General features: G+C 37.3%; 1 protein-coding gene across 1 annotated transcript in view; it reads left to right on the top strand.

Annotated features, from left to right (window-relative positions):
• The first annotated feature begins 16,306 nt into the window (after window positions 1-16,306).
• Ppp1r3a (protein phosphatase 1 regulatory subunit 3A) overlaps window positions 16,307-20,803 on the top strand; it is a 42,172-nt gene continuing 37,675 nt past the window's right edge. Inside the window, exon 1 of the mRNA XM_055612520.1 lies at window positions 16,307-17,094. Within this exon, the coding sequence (XP_055468495.1) occupies window positions 16,307-17,094 (788 nt within the window). The remainder of the gene's footprint in view (window positions 17,095-20,803) is intronic.

Here is a 20,803-nt window from a genome sequence, read left to right as displayed (position 1 = left end):
CTTTTTCCCTTGCAGCTTTTAGTATTTTTTTCTTTGTTCTGTATACTTACTGTTTTGATTATTATGTGGCAGGAGGATTTTCTTTTCTGGTCTAATTTATTGGGTGTTCTGTAGGCCTCTTGTATTCTTTTTTTTTTTTTTTAAGATTTTATTTATTTATTTTGAAAGCTCTATATGTAAACCCATATGCCAGAAGATGGCAGTAGAAGGTATAGATGGTTGTGAGCCACCATGTGGTTGCTGGGAATTGAACTCAGGACCTCTGGAAGAGCAGACAGAGCTCTTAACCACTGAGCCATCTCTCCAGCCCGGCCTCTTGTATTCTTATTGGCCTTTCCTTTAAGTTGGGGAAATTTTCTTCAATGATTTTGTTGAAAATATTTTCTGGACCTTGGAGGAGGGAATCTTCTTTTTCCTCTATTCCTATTATTCTTAGGTTTTGTCTTTTTATGTTGTCTTGAATTTCTTGGATGGTCTGTGTCAGGAATTTTTTAGATTTAACATTTTCTTTGACGGATACATCGATTTCTTCCATTGTATCTTCCACACCTGAGATTTTTTTCTTCCATCTCTTGTAGTCTATTGGTTATGCTTACTTCTGTAGTTCCTAAGTTCTTTCTCTCCACAATTTCCTCCATTTGTGTTTTCTTTAATTTTTCCAATTCTATCTTCATATCTTGAGCCATTTTGTTGATTTCCTTCACCTGTCTCACTGTATTTTCCTGTTTTTCCTTCAATTCCTTTAGCTGTTTGTTTGAACAATCCTCTGTTTCTTTTATTTCTTTCAGTGATTTAAGTATTTCCTCTCTAAAGGGCACAAACTGTGCAACTTCCTGTATTTCTTTATGGATGGCCATAATGTTTTTCTTTATCTTCTTCTATTTCTTTACAGATGGCCATAATCTGTTTGTTTTTAATCTCCCTCTATTTCTTTGTGGATGGCCAACAGATTATGATCTGTTTGAGTTTGTAGTCCTCTAGGTCTTTACGCATTTTATTTGTTTCCTCTGATATCCTCTTCATGAGCATAGTTGAAAGGTCATCTTTTTGAATTTCAGTTATGCTGGGGTGTCCAGGGCTACTTGCCCCTGGATAAATGGGTTCTGGAGATGCCATATTGCTCTGTCTTTTGTTGGTTGAGCTTTTACGCTGGCCTCTACCCATTGGGCTATCTTAGGTGTTGGGTGTTAGTTTCTGGTGGTTCCTGGAATCCTGTGGTGGAGAGAATTCCCTTGGCAGGAAGATGGTTTTTCCTGAAGGAAGCCTCTCAGCTTTTTGGGTATGGTTACTATATGGCTGGTGTTTTTCAGGAGTTGCCACAGCTCACCTCAGGCGTCCAGACCTGAGTGGTAACTGTGGTCCTTGTTAGTAGAAAGGGCTCTCCTCTCACCCGGGGAAGTCCTGGAGACAGCTTCCCTGCTTTTGGGTTTCTTGCCGTAAATTTAGTGAGCAGCTGCTATAACCTGGCTGTCCTGTGGTTTGGTCAGTATTGTTAGGGATAACTGTTTGCCCCTTGGAGCAGTATCTGGGGGTTGATCTAGGGTATCCCCGGCTTCTGTAAGTCTGAGGTTGGGGCTCTCTGCCCCAGTACCCAAGTGGTAATCTGTGGCAGGTGAGTACCGCTCTCCTGGTAGCACCAGCTAGCTGGGTACACAAACAGGTCCCTGAGTTCGGCTGGTCTGCGGGACCTTTTCCAGGGATATACTGGGTGGCCTAAGTCCATTCCCATTTGCTTCCTTCCCTGTGGGGATTTCTCCCGACAGGGACTCCCAGTCTCTAATTCCCCGGGGGCACACAGCTCTATCTGTGATGGAGAGCTGGGCACACACCAAGTCCCTGTGCTCACAGCTGGAGCCCAGTTCAGTGATGGTGGCTCATACTCCCTAGTCTGTGAGACCTTTTCCAGGGAAAGACTGGGTGACCCAAGGCCAGTCCCATTTCCTTCCTTCCCTGTGGGTTTTTCTAGCGACTGTGACTACCAGTCTCTGGTGTTTTTGTGCCCATCGTTCAGCCTGGGAAGGTGATCAGAACACACAGGCATGTGGCTTTGGTCTGGCAATCTAGTGCCTGTGTGACCCGGGATCTCTTCCGGGTTCTGGCTGGGTGACCTGAGAGTGGACCCGACTGATTCTCACACCGTGGAGTTTCCTCTCACCTGGGAAGCATGATCACTGTTGTTTTAGGGCCCAGAGTTCAGTCTCTTGGTCGCTGCCGTGTTAGTAATAGATTTCTTGAACTGCTTGGGGTTATAAAGCTAAGTTCACAACAACAGCATTTCACTGAATTATTACTACAAGAGTATATGTCAGTTAATACGATAGCTTTTTATAAAGATGTTGGTTCATACAACTGGTTATTCAAAGCTACCAAACTGTTTTTTGTAAAACAAAATGAAATGCAAGCAATATGTTACTGTAGCAAAAACCATTAGAAACATATTTTATTCATTTGTAAAGAAATAAATGAACTGAATTGAAAAGGGGACTTGTTGTCAATGGTCACTGGGAGAAAGCCCACAGAGCACAGAGGAGTTTTAGCAGTATGCATCAAGCGGGAAATATCTTCCCCAAATTGGTGCCGGAATAAGTGATTTTTAAGTAATATTCACTGTGAAGTAAAATTTTATGTCTTCTAACACTGTATAACGTCGGGTGCTTCCACATGATTGGGCAGACTTTGTCATTGGTCATTTCCATCTGTGAGAAATCTTTTAAATTTTCATGGCGGCTCTACCTGAGGTGCGTGCGTGCGTGCGTGTGTGTGTGTGTGTGTGTGTGTGTGTGTGTCTTTGTGTGTGTATCTTCACTCCTTATTTCAGCCAACTGATGTATGATTACATACATAGGTATGTCTGTACATATGGCTGAGAAACTGAGTGTAAATATGAGATTAATTATGTCTGTAACTTTTTTCTTTTTAAAAATTTCTCTGTTCTTAAGAAAAATCACAAATAATCCAATGATAGCTGACTTTCGATCAGTAAATGCTGATTTGCCACCGGAAAAGTTAGAATGATGCTAAATATATCTAACCATTGTGGAAGAAAACGTGTTATGAAAAGTGAAGCAAGTCCTAATTTTTTCTTACCCAAATATTCAGAATAGCTACACATAATGCATATATGCATTTATATAAACACTATCATGTATTTTTAATATTACATAGAAAAGAGAATTTTTGTGTAACACTTATTCAGTTTGAGCTGAAGACTAACTTTATGGACCTCAAAGCAGGCTGCCTGTCTTTTACTTTTAACTCATCAGATTATCTTTTTTAACTATAATGTTTTGCTTTGTAGATAACAAAAATAGTAATAAGCATCACTTGTAACTTTTAATATTTAAGGAACCTAAGATTAAACTTCTGTACTTTCTAACAGAATAAAATGTGGATATGCACAAATTTAACACATCATTACAGAGGATTTTAAACCCCTTTCTTTCCATCCATGAACTCTGTTGAAAATATACTGCAATACCAGGGTTACGACTTATCTCCAGGAAAACGAATATAATAAGCATTTTAGATAATTAAATAATATTGGCAATGCTTGTAGCTTACAATACTATTAGGCTTGCTCTCTTGCAAGATAAACTCAATTGATTCATTAAATTTTTGGAGCAACCCCAAATCTCATTACCACTCAGATTGCACCAAGCACCACATTAATCACTAAAACTTTTGGAGACAGTCATAGTCCTGCTGAATATTTTACCTTTATTAAGTAAGCCAAGTGGCAGAGCATCTATAGAATATAGGCAACACATCTTGATCTTAGAAGCTGATTGAAAAATGTACTTTCTTACATGTTGAATTATTCAAACTCTCACAGTAATCAACTCTAGTTTTTCTTCTGGATTAAGGTGTTTTTGTTTGTTTGTTTGTTTGTTTGTATTTTGTATTTTTTTTTGTCCAAACCATTTTTAACTCAGTGACATCAACAGAAGATTAATGAAGGAGGAAGATAATCATAATCTTTTAGCATCCATAATTAATTGTGACAGTAAAAAGAAAATGAATAAAACAGAATACTGTGGCATGATTCAGAAGTAAAAGATTCTTCCCTTCTTTCCCTCTTTCTTGCACATTGAAGGTCACCAGTAGTTTGGATCACTCTGTGCACTTCGTGAGATATGTGGTCCAAAGCAAGAACGCAGATTTCTGGGTATTTGCTTTGTGCTGTTTGGTCTGTTCCCTAGTTTTAAGACAGTGTCTCGCTGTAGCCGAGGCTGGCCTTAAACTCACTATTCTCCCGCATTTGCTTGAGTATTGAAATTACACCACCGTGACAAGCACAGAGTTTTAGGACACAATATATTTCAGGAAATAGATGCTTGCCACATATATCAGGCATGTATACTTTTAGTATTAAATAATATAGCAGATGTGTATACGTTTAGGACTAATTAATAAAAAACTTTAGAATCTTATGATTATTGATTTGTCTATATTATAGAAGTAAAAATAAATGCTACTCTGAATAGAATTATAAGAATTATTGTGAATTTATACATTCTGCTATATTTATATATACAAATTTTATTTAAATATGAGACAATCAATACATTAATCCATCTATGACATAATCAATTTGTGTACTATGGGACACATAATGACACAACTCTTAAAACAGCTTTTCCCTGCAAACCTTCCTAGAATAGCTGTTACAAAAGTACACAATAGTATCAATAGATTTTCTTTTGACTGAGTGTGTGTGTGTGTGTGTGTGTGTGTGTGTGTGTGTGTATGTGAAGCCATGAGTTTTACTGACACAGATGTTACATTAAAAGACAACCCAGTATTGGGGACAGCTTGCAAAAGCTACCTCCACAGAGCACACTGCATGACTTACAAGTGTTCAACAAATGAGTGTCCCCTTGCCTTGGCAGTCTTGCTGTTCTCCCAAGCATGAAGATAAAGGGCCTTGTGAATCCAGTGCATTTCAGAAACTTCTAGAGACTTGTGAGTTATTTACTTACTGATTCTTGTTTTTCCCCTTTAATTGAAAATAGTTTTTTTCCCCACACTTAATAGATCCTGATCATGATACACCTTCTCTCTGCTCCCCCCTCTTCCTCTCTACCTCCCCTTATATCTGGGCCTTTCTGTCTCTCATCAGAAAAAAAAAAGCTTCTAAGGTGTAATAGTATAATATGATAGAATATAATATAAGAAGATGAAACAAAAACAAATGCATTGGAATCGTGGAGCAGGAAAAAAGTCTAAGGGAAGGCACAAGAAACAGAGGCCCATTCTTTCACAAACTCGGCAATCCCATAAACACACTAAGCTGGATGACATAGCACTAGCAAAGGATCTGATGCAGACCTCTGCAGGCTCAGAACTTGCTGCCTCAGTTTCTGAGTTCGTAAAGTGTTTTGATAGTGTTTATATACTGGAACTTTTCCTCTTCACATTCTCCATTCATTCTGGCTCTTCTGCTTTTTACGCCTTTTCTTACTGAGGGTTTCCTTACCACTGAGGGGAATATTTTGATGGAAAATAGGGCTGTATTTTCTAAGTTCTCTCACTCTCTGCATAATCTCTGCTTGTAAATCTCTGCATCCATTTTCAGCTGCTGCGGGAAGAAGCTTCCTTCTATAGTGTTGACTGAGCAAGACTCTAATCTACGAATACAGCAGAATGTCATTAAGAGTCATTTTGTTGCTATATTTTTTTCATTTCTAGAACAGTAATATTTGGTTTCACCCTACATTCCTGGACTGTCTAGTTTCAGGTTCTTGGTCACCTAAGCTGTCAGGTATGAGTTTTGTCTCATGGAGTGAGACTTAGAATCAGATATAGGTTGGTTACCCAAGTTTTATGCCACCATTTTCCTAGCATATATCTTCAAGGCAAGACACTATTGTAGATGGAAGGCTTCATGGCTGGGTTGGTGTTTATGTTTCTCCTTTACAAGCCTTCAGAGTAATACCCTTCTATACTAAAACCCTTAAAACATACCATATGGGTGAAGGTTCTATGTAGACAGTAGCTGAACTTCTCCATATTAAATGATTTGTGCGAGTGTGGTCTTCAGCAATGCGACCTTGGATTACTGTATGGAGAGCAACTTATTGTCTTGGCAGCAGCCTGAATTGTTTGTGGATTGCCACAGGACCCACTTGGCCAGAGACTCAATTAGATGTAACCCATTCCCAGTATGGAAAGCTTCAATTGGTGACAAGAGATGGGCAGTAGGAGCTCTGTCTTGCACATTGGCAGTTTCATTTAGATCACTTTCATATGTATATCGGAGTTTCTGCTGCATTAAGTTTCCATTCTTCCCTCAAATGACCAGTAAATTTTATCTGTTCCTCTATGCTTTTCCTCTTGTTCGTTGTCTTGGAGAACTGAGAAAGGTAAAAAAAAAAAAAGAAAAAGAAAAAGAAACAACACACAAAAAACCTCAGAGGGCCTGTTGCCTCAGGTGCACTTTGTTCCCTGAATTATACTATTATACTTGGATGTGATTTCATGCCTCCTGTGTTAAAAATTTGCCTTTGTTTTATAAGATGTGTTTATTCCTGTTGGATGTCAGATCATAGCTATAGAATCCAATCTGGTCTGTGTACCCTGAATTTGGCTATTGCCTTTTCCTTGCTTTCCTGCTTTCCCAGATATAATCTAAAGGATATGCAAGGCGATTGTATTCAAATTGATCTGTCCTGAGATCTTCTTGGAAAGGCCTGTTCTGTTAATATTTAGTATGTACTTACTGATGTTTATTTACATGCTTTTCCCTATCATGCCTTTCTGAACTCAAACAACCTTCCTTGGATCACTGCTTTTAAAATTTATGTTAGTGTATAAAAATACACTAAAACTAACATAAAATTGTCTACAGCATTATACTATAGTCTGCCCACTATTTCACGTGCTCAGATCCTAGGTCCGGCAGATAGATTTGCATAGGTTGCCTGAAAAGTTGGCAGTTATTAACTGAACAACTCACACCACCACGTGGGCAAATACAGACAGTATCTGTCTTTCTGTGCCTGGGGTAATTCATTCAGGGTGATTTTTTTTTTTCTAGTTCCATCGATTTACCTGAAAATTTCATGATTTCTCTTTGTTGTTATTTGCTGGTTTGTTTTTAATGACTAATTAATACTACATTATGTAAATTACCATATTTTCTTTATCCATTCTTATGTTGAGGACACTGAAGATGCTTCCAACTTTTTTGCTATTATGTGTACAGCAGCAATGAAGGTGGTTTAGCACGTGTCTCTATGGTAGGATGAAACATCCCGTGATGTATAATTTGAGTCAACTTGACACAAGCTTGAGTTATCTGAAAGGAGAGAAGAGGGCCCAGCTCATTGTGGGTTTTTCATCCCTTTGCTGGTGGTTTTGGATTCTATTTAAAAAAAAAAAAAAGCAGGTTTGAGCAGCTGTGTGGAGCAATCCTGAAGGCAGCACCCCTCCATTTCCTCCATATCAGATCCTGTCTCCAGGTTCCTTCATTATTTGAATTCCTGTCTCGATTTCCTTAGATGATCAAGAGCAATATGTAAGTGTAAGCCAAATAAACCCTTTCCTCCCCAAGTTATTTTGTTCATGATGTTTCACCACGGCAATTGTAACCCTGCCTTGGTAATCCTTTGGCCATATGCTCAAGAGTGGTGTAGCTCGATCTTGAAGTAGGTTGATTCCCATCTTCCGAGGAAATCACAGCACCAAATCTCATATTGGTTTAACAAGTTTGCACTCCCTCCAGTAAAGGATTAGTGTTTCTCTTACTCCGCATCCTCACAAGCATAAGTTTTCATTTGTCTTATTGACCTTAGTAATTCTGATGGGTGTGAGGTAAAAAACATTAACCTAACTTTGATCTGCATTCTCCTGGTGGCTAAGTGTGCTGAGCATCTTTTTAAGAGCGTCTCAATCATTAGTTTCCTCTTTTGAGAATAATCTTTTTAGATCTCTATATTTTTAAAAACTGGATTATTTGTTTCATAGATATTTAGTTTTTAAAAGTTTTTTATATAGTTTGGATAGCAATACTTTATTCAATACGTAACTGATAAAAGGTTTTTTTTTCTATTTTGTAGGCTGTCCCTCTGAATGACAGCGTCTTTTACTTTTCATTTTCATGAGGTCCCATTTATTAATTGTTACTTTTAGTGACTCTGATAATGTTGTTCTGTTTCAAAAGTGTTTTCCTGTGTCAATGTGTTCAATACTATTCCCCTTTCTCTTCTATCAGGTTCAGCCTATCTCATTTTATCTTGATCCACTTGGAGTTGAGTTTTGTGTAGGGTGCTAAGTATGGATCTATTTGGATTCTTCTGCGTGTAGCTGTACACTTTGACCATCACCCATTTGTTAAAGATGCTGTCTCTTTTTAAAGGTGTATTTCTCACTTCTTTGTCAGAAATAAGGTGTCTACAAGGGTGGATTTATATCTGGTTCTTCAGTTTAATTCCATCAACCAATGTGTCTGTTTTGGGGTGGGGGTGCAGAGGAGCAATGCAATGCTATTTTTGTAGTACTGTAGCTCTGAAGTGCAGTTTCAAGTGAAGGTACGCTGATACTTCCAACAGTTCTTTCATTATTCAGGATTTTTTTTTCAGCAATTGTATCCTTTTTGTATTTCCACACAAACCCAAAGATTGTACTTTTAAGACCTGTGAGAAATTGTGTTGCAATTTTGATGTGGATTGCATTAAATTTGTTGATTGCTTTTGGCAGGATGGTCACTTTTACTATATTAATCCTTCCAGTCCATGAGCATGGAGATCTCTCCGTCTTCTGATAGCTTCTTCAATTTCTTTCTTCAAAGGCTCGACGTTTTTGTCATACAAGTGTTCTACTTGCTTGAGGTTACCACAAAATATTTAATATTATTTGAGGCTGTTGTGGAAGGATTTGTTTCTTTCTCAGTCCACTTTCTTCTGTATATAGGATAGCCACTGATTTTTGTGAGTTAATTTTTAAGTTATTTTGCTAAAAAAATGTTGTAGGAGTTTCCTGATGGAATATTTAGGGTCAGTTGTGTTTACTATCATATCATCTGCAAAGAAAGATTCTTTGACTTCATTTCCAACTTGTATCCCCTTGATCTCTTTCAGTTGTCTCATTGCTCTAGCTAATTCAAATACTATATTGACTAGGTATAGAGAGAGTAGACAACCTTGTCTGGTTCCTGATTTTAGCTGAATTGCTTTGAGTTTCACACAATTTCAGTTGGCATTGGCTATGGGCTTGGTATAAATTGTCTTTATGTTGAAGTATGTCCTTGCATCCTTAACTTCTCTATATATGCATATATAAATACCCACACATATATCTTTAACAATAGAAATATAATCTGTTCACGCTATGTGATTTTACTTTTGTGTGTATATTTTCAGGGCTAGGCAGATGGTATTGTACAACTAATTGGGGTGCTCTTCCTTGGTGGAGAAGATGATGATGATTAATATCATTTTTTTCTTTTTTAATTTTAATTTTAGTTTTTCACAATTTATTCATTATATATCTGGATTGAAGCTCCCTCCATCAACTCCTCCCAGTCCCATCCCCCCACCATCTTCTGCCCTACTCCCTTCCGCTAGTCCACCGAAAAGGGGAGTTCTCCTCCCTTGTAATCTGCCCATTGCTTATCAAGTCTCATCAGGACTGCCTGGATCCTCTTCCTCTGTTTGACTGACATGAAGTAGTGAAATGCTTCATGATTTGGCACAGATGTTAGGTGGCTGAGAACAAATGTTACATTTAGATCTACTCTATAAACTTACTGTAAACTCAATGTCTGACCTAGAACAGGAGGTTAATATATATTTTATTTAAAAATTAATAATATTTTTTGAGCTCACATCTGCATATATTTTCTAGCTTTGACACTGTAAATAATTATTTGGAACTTTTTCAACCACATAAGTGATTTCTGAAATCATATTATTTTTCATAAATAGAACTCTCAGATTTGACATATTTAATCTTAATAGTTAGTTACACTCTATATATCACATTATGTCATAAACATTTTATTATAATGTGTGTAGTTTCTTATATTCATTATCAGTAATATCTGCCTTTAGGTAGGTTTATTTTCCTATTAGAGATAATGCTGGATTGCCACAGCATGACAGAAGAATTGAGGGATTTCAGTTTTATGATATGCAAAATGAAAGATTTTATACAATATTCTCTTACTTAGTGCCCTCAGAGATCTATATTCACATGCTTTTATTAAATAGCCCACTGATTTTAATCAGACTATATGATTTACATATGTAAGGTCATGATGGTTGAGTATTGCATAAGCTTTGGCTATATAAATTAAAATTTGAGATTTTTTTTGTGACAAAGCTTTTAACTATAACAAGATCATTTGTCTGTATTGCCTCATTCAATTAGCTAAGAAGTGAATGGCAGATATATAAAAATTTTAGTTTTATGAATATAAGCTTTCTGTTTTTGCTGACTTCTATGTGTATACTTTATTGGCAAATTTTTTCCAATGATTGGCATTTGGGGGAAAAAAATCTGTGTCTAAAACATTGAAGTAGTGTCCATTAAATAGTTTGACAGGATTATATCTAAAGTGATTGTGATTCTTTTTAATTTTTAAAATGTAATTCTGTCATTCATGAACAGAAGACTCTATAGCCTGAGAGGTTATATTCAACCAGAGCACATGGGTTGAAGGTTGCAAGACTCTCTCATAAAGAAAAATTATCTGGACACCTCCAGAGATATTTCATCAAATGGAAAAAGTAAAAGAAAGTTCACAAAAGTTAATTATTAAAAATAAATCAAATCTAGAACAAATGGGTTTTAATGACAAGCCTCACTTGTTAATTTATTAATTATGAATCCTAAAACAAGAGAGTATACGTGTGTGGTAGAATGAGGAGAGCTGAGGCTGAAAACAAGCACTTTGTCCAACTCTCAGCTGGGTTATGAAATGATGGGATACTTTACTGTCCTCAATTTGCTTTCTTATGTGAAAGACAAGCCTAGATGTTCAGTAAGTGTATCTAAATTGCTATTGCATACTTTTAGTGTTTCACAGGGTCCATACCAAAAAAAGAACATACAGTACAGGAGCGATGGTGGTTCCTAGGAGTAAAATACAAATCCCCAACTCTAGCGTCAACGAACGAGACCATTCATACAACTAAACCATGCCTGTGTGCCAAACCCCCGGAGAACCTCTTCATCCTGGGAAATTTTATCTGTAGATCTGATGGTGTATCCAAGCTGTCATGTGAGTTTCTCTCACAGAGATTCTGATATGAGTCTCTAGTTAGGAACCACTGACATAGATTTTAAGACTCAATATTTCCTGACTTTGGGTTGTCGTCTTACAACAACATCTATGAAAGGGTCGAGTAAGTTACAATTCATCTGAAAGAAAAAATCATTTCCTCACTTATCTACATAAACGCCCACTCTTTCTTGTTTTTTGACTCCTGAAGTTTCTGAATTTATAAACCACAAACTATTAACCATTTTTTTTAAAACCTAACAGGAGAAGATCAAGAAACAATTTCATTAGCTAATATGGAATATGTATAAAGAAGAAAACACTTTTAAGTTCTAGACATATATTTTCTTTTATTATAAACATTATTTTATATTCTGTTTTTAGCCCCATCTCACCTCGCCTCCCAGTCCTACCCTTGCTGTCTCTCCCTCTCCCTGCCTCCATTCCTCAGAAAAACAGAGGCCTCTGCCCCTTCCTGTCCACCACAGCTCATAAAGTTGCATCATGACTGGACATGTCCTTTTCCCTTGTGGCCTAGAAAGGCAGTTCTGCCAGGGGGAAGTAATCAAAAAGATGGCAGGAAAGTCATTGTCAGATGCAGTCCCTGCTTTCCTGACTTGAGGACTGAGTGAAGCCCAAGCTGCCCATCTGCTAAATCTTTGTAGGAGGCCTAGGTCCAGTTTCTGCATGGTCCTAAGTTGATGCTTCACCTTCAGCAAGCCCCTCTGTGCCCTGGTTAGTTGGCTCTGTTGGTCTTCTTGTGGATCACCTGTCATCTCCAGGTGCTTTTCTTTTTCTTCCATTTTTGTATAAGACTCCCTAGGCATTGCCCCATGTTTGGCTGTGAGTCTCAGCGATCTGTTTTGGTGCATTGTCGGGTAGTGCCTCACAGAGGACAACTCTGATAGGCTCCTGTCTGAAGGCTTAGCAGAGTACCATTCACAGTGTTGGGTTGGCACTCTCTCATAGGGTGGGTCAGGCATTGGTTGGACATTCCCTCAGTCTCTGCTCTATCTTTATTCCTGCAAATCTTGTAGGCAGGGTAAAATTTGGGTTGTTTTTGTGGGTGAGTTCGTGTTCCCTTCCCTCTACTAAGTGACTTGTCTGGTTAGAGGGCGTCATTTTATCTGTCTCTATGGTCTCTGCTACCAGGAGAATGTGCTTGAGCCCCTCTCGTATATTCCCAGGAGCCTACCCTGACCTACATCTCCAGCTTGTCATACAGATGCCCCCACCCTCAGTTTCTCTCTTCTCTACAGGCCTTCTGTCCCTCTGCTCCCACTCTCCCCAGGCCTGATCTCTACCTCATATTTCTCTGTGCCCCTCTCTTTCCTTGTTCTCTCTATTTGACTACTAGCTCTGCCTATTCTAACTTACCCTTCTGTGTGAGATTTATACATCCTCCCTTAGAGCCTCCTTGTTACTTGTCTTTTTTTGGGTCTATGCCTTGTAGTATGTTTATCCTATACCATATGGCTAAAATCCACTTATAAGTGAGTACATACCATGTGTGTCTTCCTGGGTCTACCTTACCTCACTCTGAGTGATATTTTCTAGTGCTACCCATTTGCCAGCCAATTTCATGATTTCTTTGTTTTTAATAGATGAGTAATATTCCGTTGTGTAAATGCACCACAATTTTTTTAAAATTTATTCTTTGGTTGAGTGACATCTAGGTTGTTTCCAGATTCTGGTTATTATGAATAAAGCTGCTATGAACATAGTTGAACAAGTGTCTTTGGTGTATGGTGGAGCATCCTTACGATATCTTCCCAGGAGTGCTATAGCTGGGTGTTGGGGAAGAGCTTCTCCTAATTTTCTGAGAAAGCACCAGATCGATTTCCAAAGTGGTCGTACAAGTTTGTACACCAGCGATGGAGGAGTTTTTATCTACATGCTAGTCAGCATGAGCTGTCACTTAAGATTTTGATCTTAGCCACTCTGACAGCTGTGAGATAGAATCTCAGAGTCATTTTGATTTGCATTTCCCTAATGAATAAGGACACTGAACATTTCTTTAAGTGTTTCTCGGCCATTTGAGATTCCTCTGTTGAGAAATCTTTGTTTAGTTTTTTTTGCCCCAGTTTTAAATTGGGTTAGGTTGTTTATTGGTGTTTGATTTTGTCAGATGTAGGTGAAGACCCTTTCCCAGTCTGTAGAATGTTGTTTTGTTCTAACGACAGTGTCCTTTGCTTTACAGAAGCTTTTCAGTTTCATGAGGTCCCATCTATTGATTGTTGATCTTAGCACCTGAGCTGTTGGTGTTCTGTTCAGGAGGTTTTCTGGTATATTTGTTTATGTTCCATTTCTGCTATCTTCCTCACCAAGAAAAAAGAGAATCTGAATGAAGCACTAGCCTCCATGCTTTCTAAGTTACTGGAGGTAACCGTTGTTACCTTGGCAAAGAACATATTGACTCCACTGTATTTATGACTCTGTCTTGCTCCTACAAGATTATTTCAGTTATCTTTATTCTTTGAACAGGCTCTATCCAAGAAACACCTCATGGCACTTTATGTTTCTAAGTTGTTATGCTTATACCCCTTTCCATTCCTTAAGAAATGGGAAGGGCTATTATGCAACTGATCTGAGTTTGTTACACTAGCCATGTGACTTATCCTTATTTGACGTTTATAAATAGAGCCGTATAAATAGACTCTTGGGATTATCTTATTGGAGCATGCCACCTACACCCTATTTACTGGGCTCCTGAATGATTTTTTTTTTTATTTATTTGGGAAAAAAGGTACTTTGAAATGTTTTAGTAATACACAGGGGGAGGGGAATGAAAGTGCAAATGTTCTCCTTATGCTAAAATTAGTTTACCTGAGCAGCTGAGGAGCAGGATAACATGTTGAAATTGAGCACCGTGGATGGGAGAAAATGGGATACTGTTTTATTATATGAAAATGAAGCAAATGATTCTGAATTTTAACTGGGTTCAAATATCAAGTCTCGTGGCTGAAGATGGTAGGTTTTGTTCTGTTTTTCATAAGCATTTGTTTTTCACAGGCATTTGGCCTGTGATCCTCCATTCAACCAGGGGCAGCTCATCACCAGAAGGGCAGAGAAGAGGGGGGAGGAGCGAGAGTTTAGACAGGACTAACAGAAGGATTTTTAAAAAGAAAGAAAGCACTGAAGAATTTACAAGTAAGAAAAGATTAGAAAGATGAAGCCACTCTGTGTTAGGAAACTACTAGGACTAAAGGGAAATGCCAGAGCCTCCAATTATGTAAGGCCTGTCAACTCTACAAGAAAGGTGGTGGCTCCCAGAGATCAGTGGAGTACCATTTATTAAAGAGGAACAGTAAAAAACGGAGGAGTTCACATCAAGTAAACAAGACCATTTTCAAATGTGCATCCATTTTGTATTTTATAAAGGTAATTTTGCAAACTATAGTCACTCAAAATGTGTCAATAAACCAAATTTATGCATATTTTCCTAATATGACCCAAATGGGATAACTATACTATCATCAATGGATTCACAAGGAACAAAGATGATTGCCTTTATTAGGCAGTTTTTGTGGATCATATTTAATTGGCCCCTCTACACTGTAACACACTTAGAAAACTTTGACAACCTACTGAAAGTTGTAGAATTATTAAGCCGCTGAACCTGCGTATGGACCCAGGGTCTTCATCTCTATAAGTCAGTGGTTAAATTAACTCAGAAAGAAATTACTGGGTGACTTCCCTTATTCAACTATTTTTATGATCTATGGGTGCTTTACATTTATGGAAATGTTTGTTGACAATTCTTTTGACTACCTAATGATGCAGTTTATGTATCTTTAACAGGGGCTATCTCTAATCTTCAGATTTGTAATTATCTCTATTTGCTACTCTGAAAAGATTCACATGGCCCATACTTATCCTAGCTTTTAAATGAGAAATAACCTAAATATTTTCACTTTCTTTTTGATATATGTCCCATGCATTTCCAGCTTTGGAAAAGCTGGAAATTCTCAGTCACAGAATTTATATGAGTCAAGTTTTACAATAAGTTACAATATTTATGAAGTTATCATTTGAAAGAAAGGGTCACATTGTACCTTTTGATTTTGAAAAACAAATAGGCACCTCTTTCAGTTTATATTTTATATTTTAATTGAGTTCAAGTTATAGATATTTTAAAAGGGCCATGCTCATCATGTTAAACATTTCAAAGGATTTTCAGTCTGCGCAATTAATACTAAACCTACTAAAATTTCTTTTGAAGCTTTCCAGGAATTCTCCATACACATACCTGTGTAAGTTTATTTTCCTTTCCCTTTTTCTACTTAGCTGTTTAATTTTTTTTAATTATTGCAAGGATTCTATTTTAGTATATAGCATTTTTTTCATTTCCTTCATGCCAACCTTTCAATATTATTTAGAGATTTAAAAAATATATATATATATATATAAACTATCAGGTGATCAGATGGTGACTTTTACTGTGCACATTTTTCCATCATAATAGGATAGATTTCTTGCTGGTGGATTTTTGTGGTCAGGCATATGATTATTTACATTTTCTGAGTTTTCTCTTTTACTTAATTTCAGCACCTATTATTTGACCCTTTACCATCAAAATTTGACACTAAAGCCTCAGAAATTGCTAGTTATGATTTTTAGCAAACTATAGACCTCTCCAAGTTACAAGCATTCATACAGTCCACTCTCCAACCTTACCTACTTCCTGGACCAATTCTCCTCACTGTACACACTCATTATTTCACTGCTTTTTTATTTATTTTATATTTTTTATGTCAGCTAATCAAAGCAGTATGTTTAAACTTAGTTTTAATATTTTAATGACAAAAAAACGATAGTTGATGTCTCTTTGGAACCGAGCTCATAAACGAATGCGACTTTCAACATCAAGAGTTAAATCTGGAACATGCTGGCCAGGGTAGGACGGACACTATCATGTAAAAGACCTTTGGAGGCAGGCTAGCATAGTTTACAAGCCACTGGACCTATTTATAGAGCTTTCTGCAGTGTCAACTGAAACCTTACACTCATTCTAAGCATCACTATCTCAGATATCACCCCTACTAGCTGTACAGTTTTCTCTTATTTGATATATCAGAGAGACCAATGGAGCCCACTCAAGTACCTGGTCAGATTAGCAAAGATAAGTTTTTAGAACTTCCTAATCTGTCTGATTCTGTGTGTGAAGATGAAGAGGTTAAGGCGACCTTCAAGCCTAGCTTCTCCCCTCAGCCAAGCAGAAGAGGGTCGGGATCCTCTGAAGATGCCTATCTGGACACCCCAACCTCAGCTTCTCGGAGAGTCTCCTTTGCTGACAGCCTTGGACTGAGTCTTGTCTCTGTTAAAGAATTCGATTGCTGGGAATTACCAGGTCTTTCAACTGATTTTGACTTAAATAGGGATATTTTCGCCCCAGAAGAATATGTTCTATCTCCACTGTTTGAATTGCCTTCTTCCAAAGACGAGCTTATGGAACAACTTCAAGGCCAGAAAGCAGTGTTGGAGTCCACTGAACACCTTCCTGGGTCGGCAAGTGTGAAGGGCATTATTCGAGTTCTGAACATTTCTTTTGAGAAGTTAGTGTATGTGCGCATGTCTTTGGATGACTGGCAGACATATTATGACATTTTAGCAGAATATGTTCCTAATTCGTGTGATGGTGAAACCGACCAGTTCTCTTTTAAGATTTCATTGGTTCCTCCTTACGAAAAAGATGGCGGTAAAGTGGAGTTTTGTATACGCTATGAAACTTCTGCTGGCACATTTTGGTCTAATAATAATGGCACAAATTATATACTGGTTTGTCAAAAGAAAAAGAAAGAGCCAGAACCTACAAAGCCATTGGAAGAAGCTCCCAGTAGGCAAATAAAAGGCTGCTTAAAGGTAAAATCAAGGTAAGGACATGCTTTATGTACTTGAAAGTTTATAAAATTTGATTAATTTGGATGTTACAAAAAATAACAATTAAACCTGCAAATCTGCTACTTGCTCATAAAAATAATTGTGTCAGATTTAGCAGGTCAATGTTGTTTAGAGAATAACACTCTAGTATTCGTGATTAAGGAAAACATGTTAACAATACAGCATTGGGAGGCGTGTAGACTATTTGCTTTATTTCAAACCCTGAATTAGAGTCTTATTGGTGAAATTATTTTTTAAGAGCATGTCTATTTGTAATATTTCTTAAATGTCAGTACTACACCTTGAAACATATTTAGTTAACATAAAATTGTATTTCAGTTTGTACCTTTTGCTCAGAAACTTGCAAACTTTCCCTCAAAAGCTGTGATGATGATTTTAAATGCTGAGTTATATAGAGATAGTCGGAGTGATCTATTCTAGGTTAAATCATAAGAGAACTGAACTTAATAATGAACTGACGGGAGGGTAATTGTGAGTGATGCATACATTACACATAAAGCTTTATAATTATAACAACTGTAACACTAGGAACGCAAATTAGTATAATTTAGTAAAAGGAAGTGGAGCAGAATTAAAAAAAAAATGACCCAGATAGAAATAAGGATATTCAGCTAAACAGATTAGAGTTTTGGGACGCGACCCCTCATTAGCAACCTTGCTCGTCTGTTAATGTTGAAAGAGAGAAGTAGCCCTCAGCTCACTCTGTAGTACAAAGTTGGCTAATTTCCATGACACTAGAGTAGAAGAGAAAACACTCAGGCGCAGTGAGATCCCTGTGTGCTCCCCAGAGCATCAGGAAAGGACTCCCTCGCCTTTCTAACTACAGTCAAATGCTTGATGATTCTCCGAGTGATCACCCACACCACCCCCACACAAATAATTTAGTAAGTTTATCAGAAATATGTTAATGTGACGAAGAGGGAACTGTGTAAAAAACAAAACCACATAGAATCCCAGAACTACATAGAAACTTAAAAAATTACTTTGTTTTAGTGTATAAAGCAGTAAGTAGTAACAGACAGATTTTTTGATCTAGTGGATTAGTGAATTAAGCTAATAATATAGGATAAAATAATTCAAATATATGAAATAATAGTTTTAATTTTGTGTTTAAGTCATTTGAAAGAAGCTTAGTATACTGTGTGAGCTATGTCAAATTTCTGAGCCAAAATGAAAAGAGATAACGTAACCATAACTTCTATCTATGCTAAAATAAAAACTTAGATGTTTGTGATAATACTCAGTAACATTAGCCACACAGGAAAAAAAAAAAAAAAGCTGAATGAAATTCAAACTAACCTCTGCACAAAAAAATAGTTGTATATTTTAAATACTTTTTGAATACTTTCTAAACATTCAGCAAGCCAGGTGCTGTACATATTAGAGCAAACAGAAAAATTATGAAAAGTAAATGCATTTGTCCAAAGAAGCTGCTCTGACTCAGTAGGTTTTTCTGTGAGTTTTCAGTGAGCTTCACATTCTCAAGCAGCACATGCTGAAATGGGTCCACAAGATCTTTGTGAGGTGGAGGTTATTTGCCTTGGTACCTGGCGTAGACAATGGGCAGCAGATAAGCCTAGCCCCGTCATGCACTGTAGCCATGGTATGACTGTGTGAGTGTGTGTGTGTGTGTGTGTGTGTGTGTGTGTGTGTGTGAGTGTTCCTTTGTATTCAGAGCAATAATAATCAGTTCATAGCAGACACTGGTCAACTTTCAATATTGCTTTGGAGAGGAAAAAAAAAAACTGAGAAAACTAAACCACAAAATGGTCTGAAGGCCTGTAAAGTTTCCTAATGAGTTATGAAAACGGAAAAACTTCTTTCCTTCAAAACCACAAATACGTTTTCTGTACTTCTATAACTTAAAAATTACCAACATAATTCAAACCACATTTTGAAAAAAGCATTTGCCTCTGGAGGAGGCTTTCTGTGCTGAGTTTCAGTCCAACATGAATTTTTACATCTGATTTATATACCACTCAAGATTGAGTGTATAAAGGAAATCCTGACAGATCCTCGAACAGCATGTGCCATAATAGAATATTTATACAGCTTTTCCATGATATAATTTATATGCAATGGGCTTTCAAATATTCCTAAAACTCACACAAGAGAGCATTATCAAATTTCTAAATGAATAGTGCAGTTGAATTTCATTGGGAAGAATTTGGATAGAAAAAAAGAGAGTTACCTCATTAGTATTATTTTACAAAATGTGCCCTTGGTTAAAATAAACTAGTAGATATTTGATAAAAAATTATAGCTATAAAATATTCTTCCTTTATCCAAAATAGTTGTAAGATCTGAAAGGTCTGTTACAAATAATTCTATACTCCCTGTGCTGTTGGATTTGGAGGGCATTTATTTTATGAGATAAGAATTGAGCAAAAACATACGCATGAATTTGTGTTTCTTACATACAAGTAGATTAAGAATAAATAGTGTGCCAAGTAACTCAGAGATAAAATGAAAATTAGGCTGACCTAGCAAGCAGAGTAGCAACTAACTTCAATTATTCTTAATACCAAAGTTAATTTACTATCGGTGTTCCTGAGATTGTATTTCCTGAAAGTGTCAATAATCCCTTCTAATAAGCACAGAGCAGACTGAACACACACACACACGCACACACACACATGCGCACACACGCACATTCAGGCAGGCACAGTTTCTGTTTTGCTAATCACTCACACAGGCTCGCTGTTTTCACTGTGGAAAATTTTCTCAGGTTGGAGTTTGTAAATGTCTTCTTTGGTGCGATGTGTCTATTTCATATTTGATCTGAGTATCTGGAGAGAAAGAAAATCATAGTTACTAACAGGCATGTGACTGCCGGTGACCCCGACTACTAAGATCAGTGAATGGCATGGATCATGAGGTGTTTGTTAGGTGTCAGCACACAGACTGCAACGGGGAAAGTTGCAGCAAGCAAACTAAGCCGAGATTCCAGGGAGAAATGGCATTGACGTGAGCCACGCTCAGTGTGCAGAAATCGAATACGATACATCACGCTTTCAGTCAAAACCGAAAGCTTGAAAAATTAAACATACCTGAGTGTGAGGCCCAGCTCTCCCATGGACCAGACATGTGGACTTGAGCAAGTAGGAATGATTTCCTCCCTGGCTAATTGTGAACAGCAATAGTCTATTCAGGATATTCTTGACACTTCCATTTCATATAGTTTTGGCATAGTTTCCAGTTCAGAGGAATTTAAAACAGTTAGCTGTTTTAAACAGGCCAAAACTGCAGCCTTCAGAAGCTGTGAAACCCATACTAAGGCTCACTGCCCTGTTTTGCAGCCTTTTAATTTCAGAGCTCCTAGATATTCACATGGAAAGCATTTCTTTGTCTCACAAAAGATTTTATTCAGCAGGAAGAAAACTTACAGTGTTGATTTTCTTGAGATATGTTTGGCTTCATATTTTGAGCATTTTATAATGGGAAGAGAACATACTAAGTACTAAGATTTCTCTTTTTAATAGACAAAGATTGAAGTTCTATTTTTTTTTTTTTTTAGAAATATTTTGGGGTGGGGTTTGCTGCAATGTCCCGGCACGCATGAGAAAGTCTAAGGACAGCTTGTAGAAGTCAGTTCTCCTCTTCTTCCATGTGGGTTCATCAGGTTTGGCAGCAAGTTTCAAAAACCCAATTAGCCATCTCTCCATCCTCTAAAGACCATTC

The sequence above is a fragment of the Psammomys obesus genome, unplaced genomic scaffold (genome assembly GCF_907164565.1).
Source record: "Psammomys obesus unplaced genomic scaffold, mPsaObe1.curated_primary_1811, whole genome shotgun sequence".
Classification (NCBI taxonomy): domain Eukaryota; kingdom Metazoa; phylum Chordata; class Mammalia; order Rodentia; family Muridae; genus Psammomys; species Psammomys obesus.
The sequence above is the reverse complement of the archived record's forward strand: the minus strand, read 5'-3'. Positions and strand labels throughout refer to the sequence as shown.